Below are 11,324 nucleotides of genomic sequence, written 5' to 3' on the forward strand. Positions count from 1 at the left end.
GTTTCACTGTTTTCAGGACAGTTTTTTTCCTGCTGGAGCCGGCTGAGCCTGTCCTTACCCATGATTAAATCTTTCAGTTTCTCTTCCAGAGCCAACTCTCATGCCTGAAAACTTTAAAAAGAAAGACGTGGTTGAAATTTTATCCCACAAAAAGGCCTACAACACATGTAAGTAAACATCACAGTGAACGTACCCCCAAAAACGGGCCCCGAGATGGGACCGGGGATGTAGAGAACTGGAAAGGTAACAGCAAGGAGGCTACATGAGCACGATCTCCTGGGCGCAGCCCAGCACAGCTCTGCTGCTCTCGGCTGTTCCTGCAGCCCAGAGCCCCTCCAGGCTGGGCTCAGCCCTGGGCAGGGGGCACACAAGGCTTCACCAGAAGGGATGGAGATGGGATGTGGCTCATCCGCCTGGGGAGGGAGAGGGGCAGAGCTTGCATGGCCGTGGGGCAGCGAGGGTGTGTGGGGGGCTGCCTGCCAAGGTGAGGTCAGTGCTGCTTCCCCAGGGCTTGTTTCTGGTAGGAAGGAGGGTGGGAGGGCTCGTTGGGACCCTGCAGGACCCTGGTCTCCTGTCCACGGGGATGTGGGAGAGGAGGAGGCGCTGGGGGTGGTTTCCAGTGCAGCCCAGCCTGATGCGTTCGTGATGTACATGCTCATGATGCAACACCCTGGCAGGGGCTGCAGGACCAGAGTGACTCCTTGGGGTCCTCATGCAGCCTCTGCAGGGCCTTGGGGGGCAGAAAGCCCTTCCTCTCCCCCCCAGGGCTAACCCTGTGCCGTCATGGGCACATGGAGAAGTCCACACCACTCTTACACCGTGGAGAGATTGAGCTTTGCCTGCTGGGCAGTCTGTCCCTGGCACAGCCAGCCCTGCTGGGGTCTGGTCCTCCTGCCCACCCAAGTGATGTGCCTCCCTTCCCCACAGCCATCCTGATAGCCCACCTCAAGCTTTCGCACATCGAGCTGCGCCAGATTCTCATGACGATGGAGACAGACCGTCTGGAGCCTTCCCACATCAAGCAGCTCTTGCTGTACGCCCCGGATGGGGAGGAAGTCCAGCGCTTCCAGAGCTACAAGGAGAACCCCGGCAAACTGAGCGAGCCCGACCAGTTTGTGCTGCAGGTACCTGTGGGCAGGGGTGCGCTCCCGCAGCGAGGGGGTCTGCGATGGCCCTGGGATGTCCCACTGTGAGCTGGAGGGGAGGAGGACATGGAGCAGAGAGGAAGCAGTCGGCAGGATGCTGGTCTGCTCATGCATGCAGTGGGCTGGGAGGAGCTGGTGGCACTGGTCGCAGGGACCGCCAGGGAGTGATGCTCGGGCTGATGCCTGAGGTGTCTGGCAGCTCCCACAGCGGCTGGTTTACAGCTGAAGCATACCACTGATGTTTAGCCCGCAGTCAGGGTGACTGCCCAGCTCTGACTTACTTTCTGTTGACGAAGTCACTCGTGGGTATTGGCACGGAGCACCCCCGTCCTGTGGCAGCAAACTGGCCATGCTCTGTGAGCTACAGCAGCTGTCCCAGCTGCTCCACGGTGTCGCCTGCACCAGCCAAGTGTACACCGCTTTCATCTAGAGAGATTTGCCAGGAAAAACATCGTATAGGAGGGGTTATGGCTAATGGCAATAGTAGCAGTTTTCTCCTTCTTTTGTTCTCAGATGTTGTCAGTACCAGAGTACAAGATCCGTCTGCGCAGCCTACATTTTAAGACCACTCTGCAGGAGAAGACAGAGGAGATCAAAGCTAGCTACGAGTGCATCTGCAAGGCCTCCCTAGAGCTGAAAAGCAGCAAGAAGCTGGCTAAGATCTTGGAGGTCAGAACAGTCCTTCCTTCTGGTAACAGCCACCGGGGGCCCCCAGCGTCCACAGAAGAGCCCGCAGGCAGCCAGGCAGCTTGCAGGCATCCAGAGCACAGCTCCAGCCCCACGGCTGTGCCCTGGGCCCCTCCAGGTCCACCAGCCTCCATCCTCTGGCAGCTCCCACTTATATTGGCTGGTGGGGATGCTGGCCTCAGGAGGATGCAGGAGGGTGGATGGCAGGTGGCCACTCACCCACCCGCAGCACGTGGCAGGGCTGCAGGAGCTAGAACCACGCCAGGCAGTAGCACAGCAAGAGCCCACTGAGGTTGTCCTGTGGCTGCAGTGGGGCTGAAGGATGTGAGGTTTGTCCAAGCAGTCACTCTGTGTGTGTCCATGCTGCAGGCCATGGGCTTGTGCCAGCCCTGCTGCAGTGCAGGCAGGGGTCTGCACACTGCTTGTCCCTCTGAGGAGGTGCTTTTGGGGTCCTGGGGACAGGCTGTGCCTAGCAGAGAGGCACTGCACTTGCAGGAGAGAAGGAATTATGCTGCAGCTGCTCCTTGACCCTACAAGATGAAGCTGCTGCAAATTAATGTTAATTAATTCTGGTTTGTGTTTAAAAAAAGCAGGTGAGATAAATGAGGTTGCAATGTGATAAAAGGCATTTCCAGATGAGAGATGAGCCTCCTTAGTGGCTCCAAGCCAGTAACCCCCCAACACCTCATTAAGTTCTTGGGGGGCCGTGGCTGGTTGCACATTAGCAGGTGGTGAACAGAAATTTAGAGAGTCCCAGTCTCAAATCCAGATGGTCCTGAGGCCCCCACTCCTTGCCAGGCACCCAGGAGGGATGTCAGGACTTGGGTGAGCCCAGGCTGGGGTCCTGCTGTGCCTCCAAGGCTGCAGAGCCACAGCACAAGGAGTCAGGGCATTCTGGAGGGGAAAGCTGGCTCTGCTGGCTCACTACTTTCCCTTTAAGTTATCCCCTTAAAGATCTGCAGATAATAGCTACAAAAGGCTTTGGGAAGAGGAGAGCTTAGGTGCTTGCCCGTCAGCAGAAGAATCCTTGTCCTGCAGGCAGGAGATCCCCCTCCAGACTTAGCCCTGGTCCTGCAAAGAAAAACAACCAAGAAATAAAAAGACAAAACCAAATTGTGCACACCTAAAGCCTGAGCCTGTAACACAAGAGAAAATCCACTCTTAAACATTAACAAAGCTTGGACACCTGCATCGTCGGTCTGGAAGTGGCGAGGGAGCCAAGCCGGTGGGAGCCGTGCTCCTGGCTAGCCCCTGGCCGTGGGCTCCCTGCGGCTCTCCGGGCAGTGTTGGACCTTCTGGACAGCTGCAGGAGAGGGAAGGGGACCCCTGGGCACCAGCCACACAAACCACATGGGAAAGCATCCAAAGGAGATCTCTTCTAAGGGCTTGGGAAGTTTGGGTCTGCAGATGGCAAAGGAGGTGTGTTTTCTAGCCCCTGCTGGAGATGCAGGAAAGGTGGTGGATGAGGACCAGTTCCTGTAGCTGAAACATGGGCTTTGCTGGTGAGGGTCGGTGGAGGCTTCATACAGGAGCAGCGTGGAGAAGAAAACAGCCTGTGCCTCTGGACACATGGCCCTGGCCCTTGGCTGTGCCCTTCTGATGGGTTTATTAGCTGCCCTCCTCCTCCCAGTGTGCTGCGGCTGCCCTGTGTGGGTGACAGGGTGAACTGTGCACAGAACCAGCAGAAATTCTGCCTTTAACATGTGTTCACCTGCCTAATCTAGCCCACTGAATGATCGGGTAAGGTTTTAGTAACGATGTTCTGTGAGGACATGTACGGAACCCCTTAGCAGAAGCGACACAGAAAAGGGTGCTTTCCCACCGTCTTGTAGGCAGAGGGGGGCTTTTTACCTCTGCTCCTACCACATCGTTGGTGGGTCGCTGTGACCCAAACGCGGGGACAAAGAAAGATGAGAGATGGGCCGACAGAAGTGCTGGAGGTCACCGGCCAGTCACTCACTGGGGTTTCTCTTTGCAGTTTGTGCTGGCGATGGGAAACTATCTGAACAATGGGCAGCCCAAGACCAGCAAAACAACAGGCTTTAAAATCAACTTCCTGACCGAGGTAAGGTGAAACATCCTTGTTGCTGTGCAGGAGGCGCCAGTGCTGGGAGCTCCCAGTGCCCTGTCCTTGCACAAGGCTCCTGGGTGCAGTGGCTCGCCGAGAGGGCTGGATTGATGCACAGGGGTGGCTTCAGAGAGGCCTTAACGGTGGGCTGGTGCTTCACCGTGCTGGGGCCCAAGACCTGTGCTCAGGTGCACGGCTGGCCAGAGCCCACGGCATTCTGGCTGTGGGTGAGAGAAACCAAGTTCTTTATCCCCCATGGGTTGCTGTGGGACTCCTGAGGGGTGGAGGACGGAGTGACAGCCCTGCCCTGCAGAAGGGAGGCATTGCTTAGCATCTCGACACCACTAATCTGGGTGTAACGTGCTTGTAAACATTAAATGTCCTATTTAAACATTAATCCACATAGTGTGGCTGGCAGTCGCCACGCACGTGAACACCAGGTGAGCGGAGCCACGCAGAGGAGCCCCTGTGCATTTGGTGACCGACACACCAACTGCTTGGCAAAACCCATTCTCCTCTGCATAGGAATCTCCTTACTTGTTTTGCTTTGCCACAGCTGAACACAACCAAGACTGTTGATGGGAAATCCACCTTCCTGCACATTCTTGCCAAATCACTCAGCCAACATTTCCCAGAGCTCCTGGGCTTTGCCAAGGATCTTCCTACAGTGCCGCTCGCTGCCAAAGGTAAAGGAGCAAAAGCATCTGCAAGCTCTGTGTCTCCTTGCACTGTCTCTTGGTTTTGTATGGGTCTGGAATCGGTCATGAGCTGCACAGCGCTTGCGTGAGCAGGATGACAGCCGAAACAAGTGAGGAATGGTCCTGAGTGGGAGGACGGGGTTAGGAAGGGACGAGCTTAGTGATGGGGGAGGTCCCATCCATCCCATGCTGCTGCACGTGGGAGTGCCTAGACAAGGCTCTCTCCCCTGACCTGAACCTTCCTTCTGACTTGAAAAAGTTGTTCCCAAGTTCAGAGGTGTCATGTAAGTGCGAGTGTGGCACAGAAGAGGGAAGTGCCAGGAGCTGGTGTGCTCCCCCCAGCCCCTGCCTCCTTCCACCCCCGGTGTGCAGCCTCCCCGGCGTGCCTGCCAGCATTATTGCTGCTCTCAGTCGCGTGTGGCACACAATGTACAGCACCCTTCATCTTGTGAGTTCACAGTCCAGTTGCAGGTATGTCACACTGCCTGGGGATCGTACAGCTTCGCTGGCTGTGATAAAGAAAGGTCACGTAGATGCTGGGGTTATCACCCATCCGCTTGTGTTGGTGGTGTCACAGCAGGCTGGCTGCCTGCAGGCAGGCTGTGTTTGCCTTGCACACCGTCCCGTTGTTTGTGAGTAATTCCCTTGGGAATTAGTGCTACAGTGGGTAAATAAACAAGAAAATTCAGGCCTGGAGATGTAAATTTCTACTTGAAGGTCTGTACCTGTAGCTTTCCTAGCTGGATTTTGTATCTGGCTTGTTAAACAACACTTTTGTCATTGAAGGCTACCCGGACTCTGGCCACTTTATTCCCAGTTGCAGACCATGTGTCATCCAGGGCTGTCCAGCATCACTCTCGTACAGGCCACGGGGTGACATGGCCGCAGCACGTGACCCAAGCCCTCCTGCCATGCTGCCATTCACCTTCTCCCTTGCCTGCAGAAGAGCTAAGGCTCGGCCGCCCAAGGCAGCAGGGAGCCTGAACTTCTCGTCACTCCTGACTGCTGGTGCTGTGATGAGATACCACGGAGGGCAGCCGGGCTATCACCCCTTGTCCTACCGTCCTGTACACTCCCTCTGTCCCCCTCCTGAGTCAAGTACCTGTGTATCCGTCACTGCCCTCGTGCCGCTGAGTCCTGTGCGGTCCTTGCATTGACATGTTCCAGTCTCCTTTGGAGGTTCTTGGCACCTCTTGGCCAGAGCATCAGCAATGGCTGCTGGCACCCTGCTGGAGCCCAGCAGAAGGTCCGATTGCCCACCATGCCCTGGGCAATGCGGACAGGTTGTGCAGAGCCATGTAGACAGACAGCCTGACCCACGCTGGCCGATGGCCCACGCTCGTTGCCCTTGCTTTGCCGCAGGAAGCCAGCCAGACCTGTCTCCTAACACTGTTGACTCTTCTCACATAGTGAATCAGAGAACGCTGACGGCTGACCTAAAGGACCTGCACACCACTGTCAGCGACATACAGATGGCCTGTCACAGCATGCCAGCTACCGCAGAGGATAGATTTGCAATTGTGATGACTGTATCCTTCTGTAAAAGGACCATTTTGTTGTCTTTGTGCCTCCTTGGCAAGCACCGCGGCTGTGTGTGGCTGGTAAGGAAGCACCGTCCCAGCACTTGGTGAGAGCGTGGTGGAAACCCGCACCCTCCGCTCCCTCCTGGCTGGTGTGGGAAACACCTTTTGTGGTGCCCATGGGCTCACACACCTCTGCATGGCAGAAGCCCGGTGCCACCAGGCCAGGAGGCTGGCCGGGGCGTCCTCCCTGCCAGGTGGGAGCGGTTGGTGACAGCTGGGTGTGCCAGCACGTTCCTTCACATGTGGGCTCTGCCTGCATTTGCAGCAGGTCCTTGCTTAGGCCTGAGGCAGAACCCGGCCATTTGGTGAGCAGAAGTGATTCCGATCCAGACCAGAGCCGCGGTACGGCTGTTGTTCCTTAAGCCGTTTCCCACAGTCCTTCCTGGAGAGCGCCCAGCCTGCCATGCGATCCCTGGACGATCTTCAGCACAAGGCCATGGAAGAATTCGGCAAAGTGTTGTCCTTCTTTGGGGAAGACTCGAAAATGACAACTTCCGAAGCTTTCTTCGGCATTTTTGCGGAATTCATGAGTAAGTTTGAGGTGAGTTGCACTTTTCAAAGCCAGCCAGCAAAGGGGTTTGCTGTGAGGTGTCGGTGCAGCGTTCTGCTTGCACATGAGCTGTGGGAACAAGGAGCTTTCTGTGAGCGCGGGTACCTGAGCCGCTGCAAAGTGCGGTTTTTCTCCCGTACAAGTTGGTGTGCTGGCGCAGGAGGCTGAGCTAAGGGTTGGTGGCCCAAGACCAGCCCCATGCAGAGCACAGCAGATGTCACAGTCCAACGTTCTGGGGTAACGAAGGCAGGGACAGAGCCCCACAGAGCAGATGCACGGACAGACTTGCGCAGTGCGAAGCCAGGGGAGAATTAAGCCCGTAGTGGCCAGTACCACCGAAACACCCTCCCTGTCCACACCAGCTGCCCTTGCCTGATGCTCAGCTCCTGCCCTTTGCTCTCTCCCTGCAGCGGGCGCTCAGTGATGTGCAGGTGGGCGAGAGCCAGCGCAGCCCCAGGATGACCTCCCCCCTTGCCTGGTGACAGGCCTGCAGCAATGTGAGGTGCAACAATTTATTGCCAACAAAGTGCGATTTTCTCCTGTTGAGTTTGGTTGTAAATATGCTGCTGTCACCTGCTACCACCAAGCAGAACCACGGACCGAGGGGTCAGGGAAGTCTGGACACTGACAAGGCACCACAGGTGATAGTGGATGGATGCGAGGGTGAGGCACGGGGATGCGAATGTAAACACCACGCGGGTCTGGACAGCAGCTTATTAGCACCCTCCATTTCCAGCGTGTCACTGAGGCAAGGATTTCAGACACATCTGGGTAAAACCCCCCTCTCTCACGTTTCCAGAACACGTATAACTGGCACCAGCAGCTGCTGGAGACCTTCTCCACATCCCCATGGCCAGTTCCCGAGCGTGGCTGCGCAAGGGGGCTGCCCTGGCAGGACACAGCTTTCCGCAGGCAGGCACAGCTCATCCCCACCAGCCTCGGGGCCGGGGTTAAAGCCCAGCCACAGCCTCCCTGGGGAGCCAGAGCAGGTCAGGCAGGGAAGGGAGTGAGGGGGGACAAGGAAGAGGGATGCCACCAGCACCTGCTCCCCCAGGACCCTGAGGAGCAATGCTGCTGAGCCCCTCTCCAGTCCCTCTCCAAGCCCTTCTGCCCTTGAGCAGGGCACCGCAGGACTGGAGCTCCACCTTAACAGACAGTAACAGTGGAGCGGAGATGGCTGGAGGTGGCCCAGGGGCTTTAATCCCCTGCCATTGCTGGCCAGTGGTGATGGAAAGCAATATGACCTTGCAGAACCCATTTGGCATAACTGTGTGGTCCCAAATACGGATCCGGTCTGGTTCTACCCAGCTGTCCTGGAGAGCAAGGAAAGCCTGGAGTCCTTCCTGGCAGTCAGCTTTGCTTCAAGGTGTGGTGAGGACTGACAGGTCTTGAAATCTTCCCGAGAGTTTAACATCATCAACACTAGGCTTGTTTGAACTCACCAGGAGACCTAAATCCCTGAGCATTTTGGTGCTTGGAAAGTCCAGAACCCCCTGGTAGCCTCAAAATGAGGGGGAGTCCCCTGCAGCCCTGAGCACCACCTCCAAGGCACAGCAGGGACCAGTGAGACACAACCCCCCTGCCCTGGAGTCCTGAGAGTCCCTTTACTGTTTGACCAGTCGCTCATGCTGAATATACCCAGGGAACTCCAGAAGTGTGCACGTCCATCTTTCACCAATGTCTGATTGTTGCTTAGGTGACTGAATTCCCTCTGAGACGTCCCCTGGGATGAAGGGCTAGCAGCATCCCGTGGGCAGTGCATGTGCCTCTGGGCGACACGGTGCCCCGAGAGAGCTTTACGGCAGCAAACCTACAGTGCGTTAATCTTGTGAGGCATTACTCTGTGCAAAATGCATCTGTTGCCTTTCAAACCCAATGCCCTGCCCCGTGGAAGCGCTCCAGCAAGCCGTAGCGTAGGTACCCTTCCTCCCGTATGTTGCCAGAGCAAGAGCTCGTACTGCAGCCTCTGCTCAAGTACAGAATCACCAACTGGTGCATTATTTCTGGGAGACCTTATGACCATCAAATACTTGGGTTTTGGTATTTTTTTAAACCCTGCTGTAGGAAGTGAAGTATATTTTCACAAGTGTTCTCAGATTATACAGCTTTAAGTGCCAGGTAGTTTCTTGCACGGTTCCCAGAGGTCCGGCCCAGCCTGTCTCTGCCCCAGCGGCACCGACAGGGCAACGCTCGCTCGGCTCCGCTTTCCTGTTTGGATGTTGCACACTGCATTCCGTGAATATTTTTTTTTTCTTTCTTTTCTAAAGACATATTCAATATTTAAACTACTGGAGTTTTTTTTGAAACTGTCATTACAAACGTGAAAATGCTGTACATAGATTTTGCTACATGTTGTAACTTTCCAAAATAGTTAGGAACTCCAATCCCTTTGGTATTTTTATGTGAATATTTTCAAAGAACCAGGACTTCTGACATATGATTATATTATTTGATAATGGGACTATGTATATTCGCAATTCAGTCTCTACCCAATGCCTATGTGCTATTCCTAAAATAAAGCTACTGCCTTCTGCCTCCTGACTGCAGGTACCTCTGCGTTCTGTCAACAATTGCTCTGTACGGCTGCTGCAGGTGAAGGTATGAGGAGTTCTGCATCCTGCATCTCTCTGGCTGCACTTCTTAACATTGGCCCCTTCCGCATACAGGAGAGAGATGCAGGATCTGACCTCGCTGAGTTTGGGCTGGTTCAGGGTAAATAACAGCCTAACTGTGAAAAGACCTGCTTGCGTGCCATCGTGCAGGCTAGTGTGATGAATATGAGCAGCAAATTCTTAAAATAGTATGGATTTTTTCTGCAGCCTTCAGAAGAAAACATTTTGTGAGCGTGTGAGCCAGTGAATTGTTTCCCTCTGAAAAGGAATTCTTGGCTGAGGTTGAGTTTATGTCCCCAGAGCAATTTATCTCCCTTTACACTAACAGCAGATAGATAGGGACCAGCTTCATATCAGATTTCCTGGTTGTAGTTTAGCTTGTTTACAGCAGCCTGCTCAATCACTGGGTCCTCCCTGCAGGCCACGGCGCCAGCAACTGTGAAACGGCTCTGAACAGTTAATAAAAACGTTGCAGGTAGAAGTCCCTTGCTGGGCACATGCGTTTAAAGCACTCAAACCGCTCCTGATGTTTCCCTCGCCCTCCTGGCTGATCAAGCCTGGCTTTCCTGCAGCCTCGGGGATCCCAAGCTGCCCAGCACGGCTGTCAAACCTCCTGCTGCAAGGTCCAACGCAGGCCGGACTGCACCTGTAAACCTCCCGAGAAACGATGTCCCAGAGCCTCCTTCGCAGTCTGTTCCGTACGCCAGCCGCCATCGGTCACTGCACACACTTTCTTTGCTCTTTCCTGATAACTGCAAAGACGAGATAACTTTTCCCCCTGAATCAGTGCACTTGGCTGGGCGCTCTCCTTCCAGCCTTGCACGGCCCAGCCTTAACAGAATGCCTGCGTCAGCCTTGATCATGGGATCGTCTTCCCAGGAAAGTGTCCTTGGAAAGGAAATAATAATTCAGGCAGCAGCCCGGGGTCAGCGCGGGGAACAGTGGCCGTGGCGTGGCTGCTGCTCCATGGGGTGCCACTTCATCCTCTGACAGAGGCAGGGAAACGGTGACCCTGAAAATCCCAGGTTACATTCCAAACCTCAGATTATCTAAGGATTTTCAGTCTTTCCTGCAAGAAATGGGGGAAAAAAGACCTCAAAGAGGAAATGAGCAGCTTTAGTAAAGCCACGGTGAAGCCATGACCCCAGCTCCAGCTGATGGGCTGGCTGGGGTGAAGCAGTGCCAGGCTGGCGTCTCCGAGCCAAAGTGGCACCACCTATGAACCCTCCCGCTGAGTATTTGGCAATGAAGTGTCACGATCTGTAATTATTTTCCAGGTGCCATGAAAGATGACAAACAGAGGTCTCAGCTTCAGACTGGAAGGGCTGGAAGTCAGGGAGAAGTGGCCCAGACTGGGAGCTTGCACAAGGCACGTGGATGCTGAATTTGAAGGCCTTTTGGATCCTCCTTGTTCTAACACAGTTTAGGGAAAAGTGGGTTTTCCACATTCTAGCAGATCAAATTAAAGCATCTCCAATGGCAAGATTCAAAGACCTTTAGTTATGTTAATCAGAATTGTAAGCCGTGTGTGAAACAAAGAGATAAAATAGAGATACTGGGGTTTTCCTGCTTTGCTTTCTGGTTTCTTAGACTCTGGAGTGCCTTTTTTATTTAACGTACTTAGCTTGCCTCCATTGTCAATCAAAAATGACCCAAATACATTTTCAAAAGTGAGGGTGAGAGCTGAATTTCTGATTCTAGCAGATGAGATTGTCAGAGAGGGGTAAGTTTCACAAAACCTCTGGTAAAAGCAGCGCAGCTAGCTGCGACCTTGGATGACAGGTGAGTGAGAGAGACAAAAGCAGCATCTGGGCTCAGGGGTGCTGCTCGTGCAGCCAGCGACGCACGTGCCCTTAGGGGATCACACAGAGTGAAATCCAGGTGGATAACTCCATCCTCCATCGGGACACGGGTTAGGCTTGTGTAAGGACAGTGCCCGTGCTCACTCTGCCCTCCCAGCCAGCGGATTCCCTGCCCAGCA

General features: G+C 54.6%; 1 protein-coding gene across 4 annotated transcripts in view; it reads left to right on the forward strand.

The window, feature by feature from the left end:
* Nucleotides 1-10,261, forward strand: part of GRID2IP (Grid2 interacting protein) — a 46,717-nt gene extending 36,456 nt beyond the window's left edge. The window contains exons 16-23 of one of the 4 annotated variants that reach the window (XM_056338163.1): nucleotides 78-167; nucleotides 928-1,124; nucleotides 1,659-1,814; nucleotides 3,811-3,897; nucleotides 4,457-4,586; nucleotides 6,009-6,127; nucleotides 6,558-6,722; nucleotides 7,142-10,261. In XM_056338163.1, the coding sequence (XP_056194138.1) occupies nucleotides 78-167; nucleotides 928-1,124; nucleotides 1,659-1,814; nucleotides 3,811-3,897; nucleotides 4,457-4,586; nucleotides 6,009-6,127; nucleotides 6,558-6,722; nucleotides 7,142-7,213 (1,016 nt within the window). In that variant the 3' untranslated portion in view covers nucleotides 7,214-10,261. The remainder of the gene's footprint in view (nucleotides 1-77; nucleotides 168-927; nucleotides 1,125-1,658; nucleotides 1,815-3,810; nucleotides 3,898-4,456; nucleotides 4,587-6,008; nucleotides 6,128-6,557; nucleotides 6,723-7,141) is intronic. The other 3 variants (XM_056338165.1, XM_056338166.1, XM_056338167.1) reach the window with 3 other exon arrangements.
* The last annotated feature ends 1,063 nt before the right edge of the window (nucleotides 10,262-11,324 follow it).

The sequence above is a fragment of the Falco biarmicus genome, chromosome 4 (genome assembly GCF_023638135.1).
Source record: "Falco biarmicus isolate bFalBia1 chromosome 4, bFalBia1.pri, whole genome shotgun sequence".
Taxonomy (NCBI): Eukaryota; Metazoa; Chordata; class Aves; order Falconiformes; family Falconidae; genus Falco; species Falco biarmicus.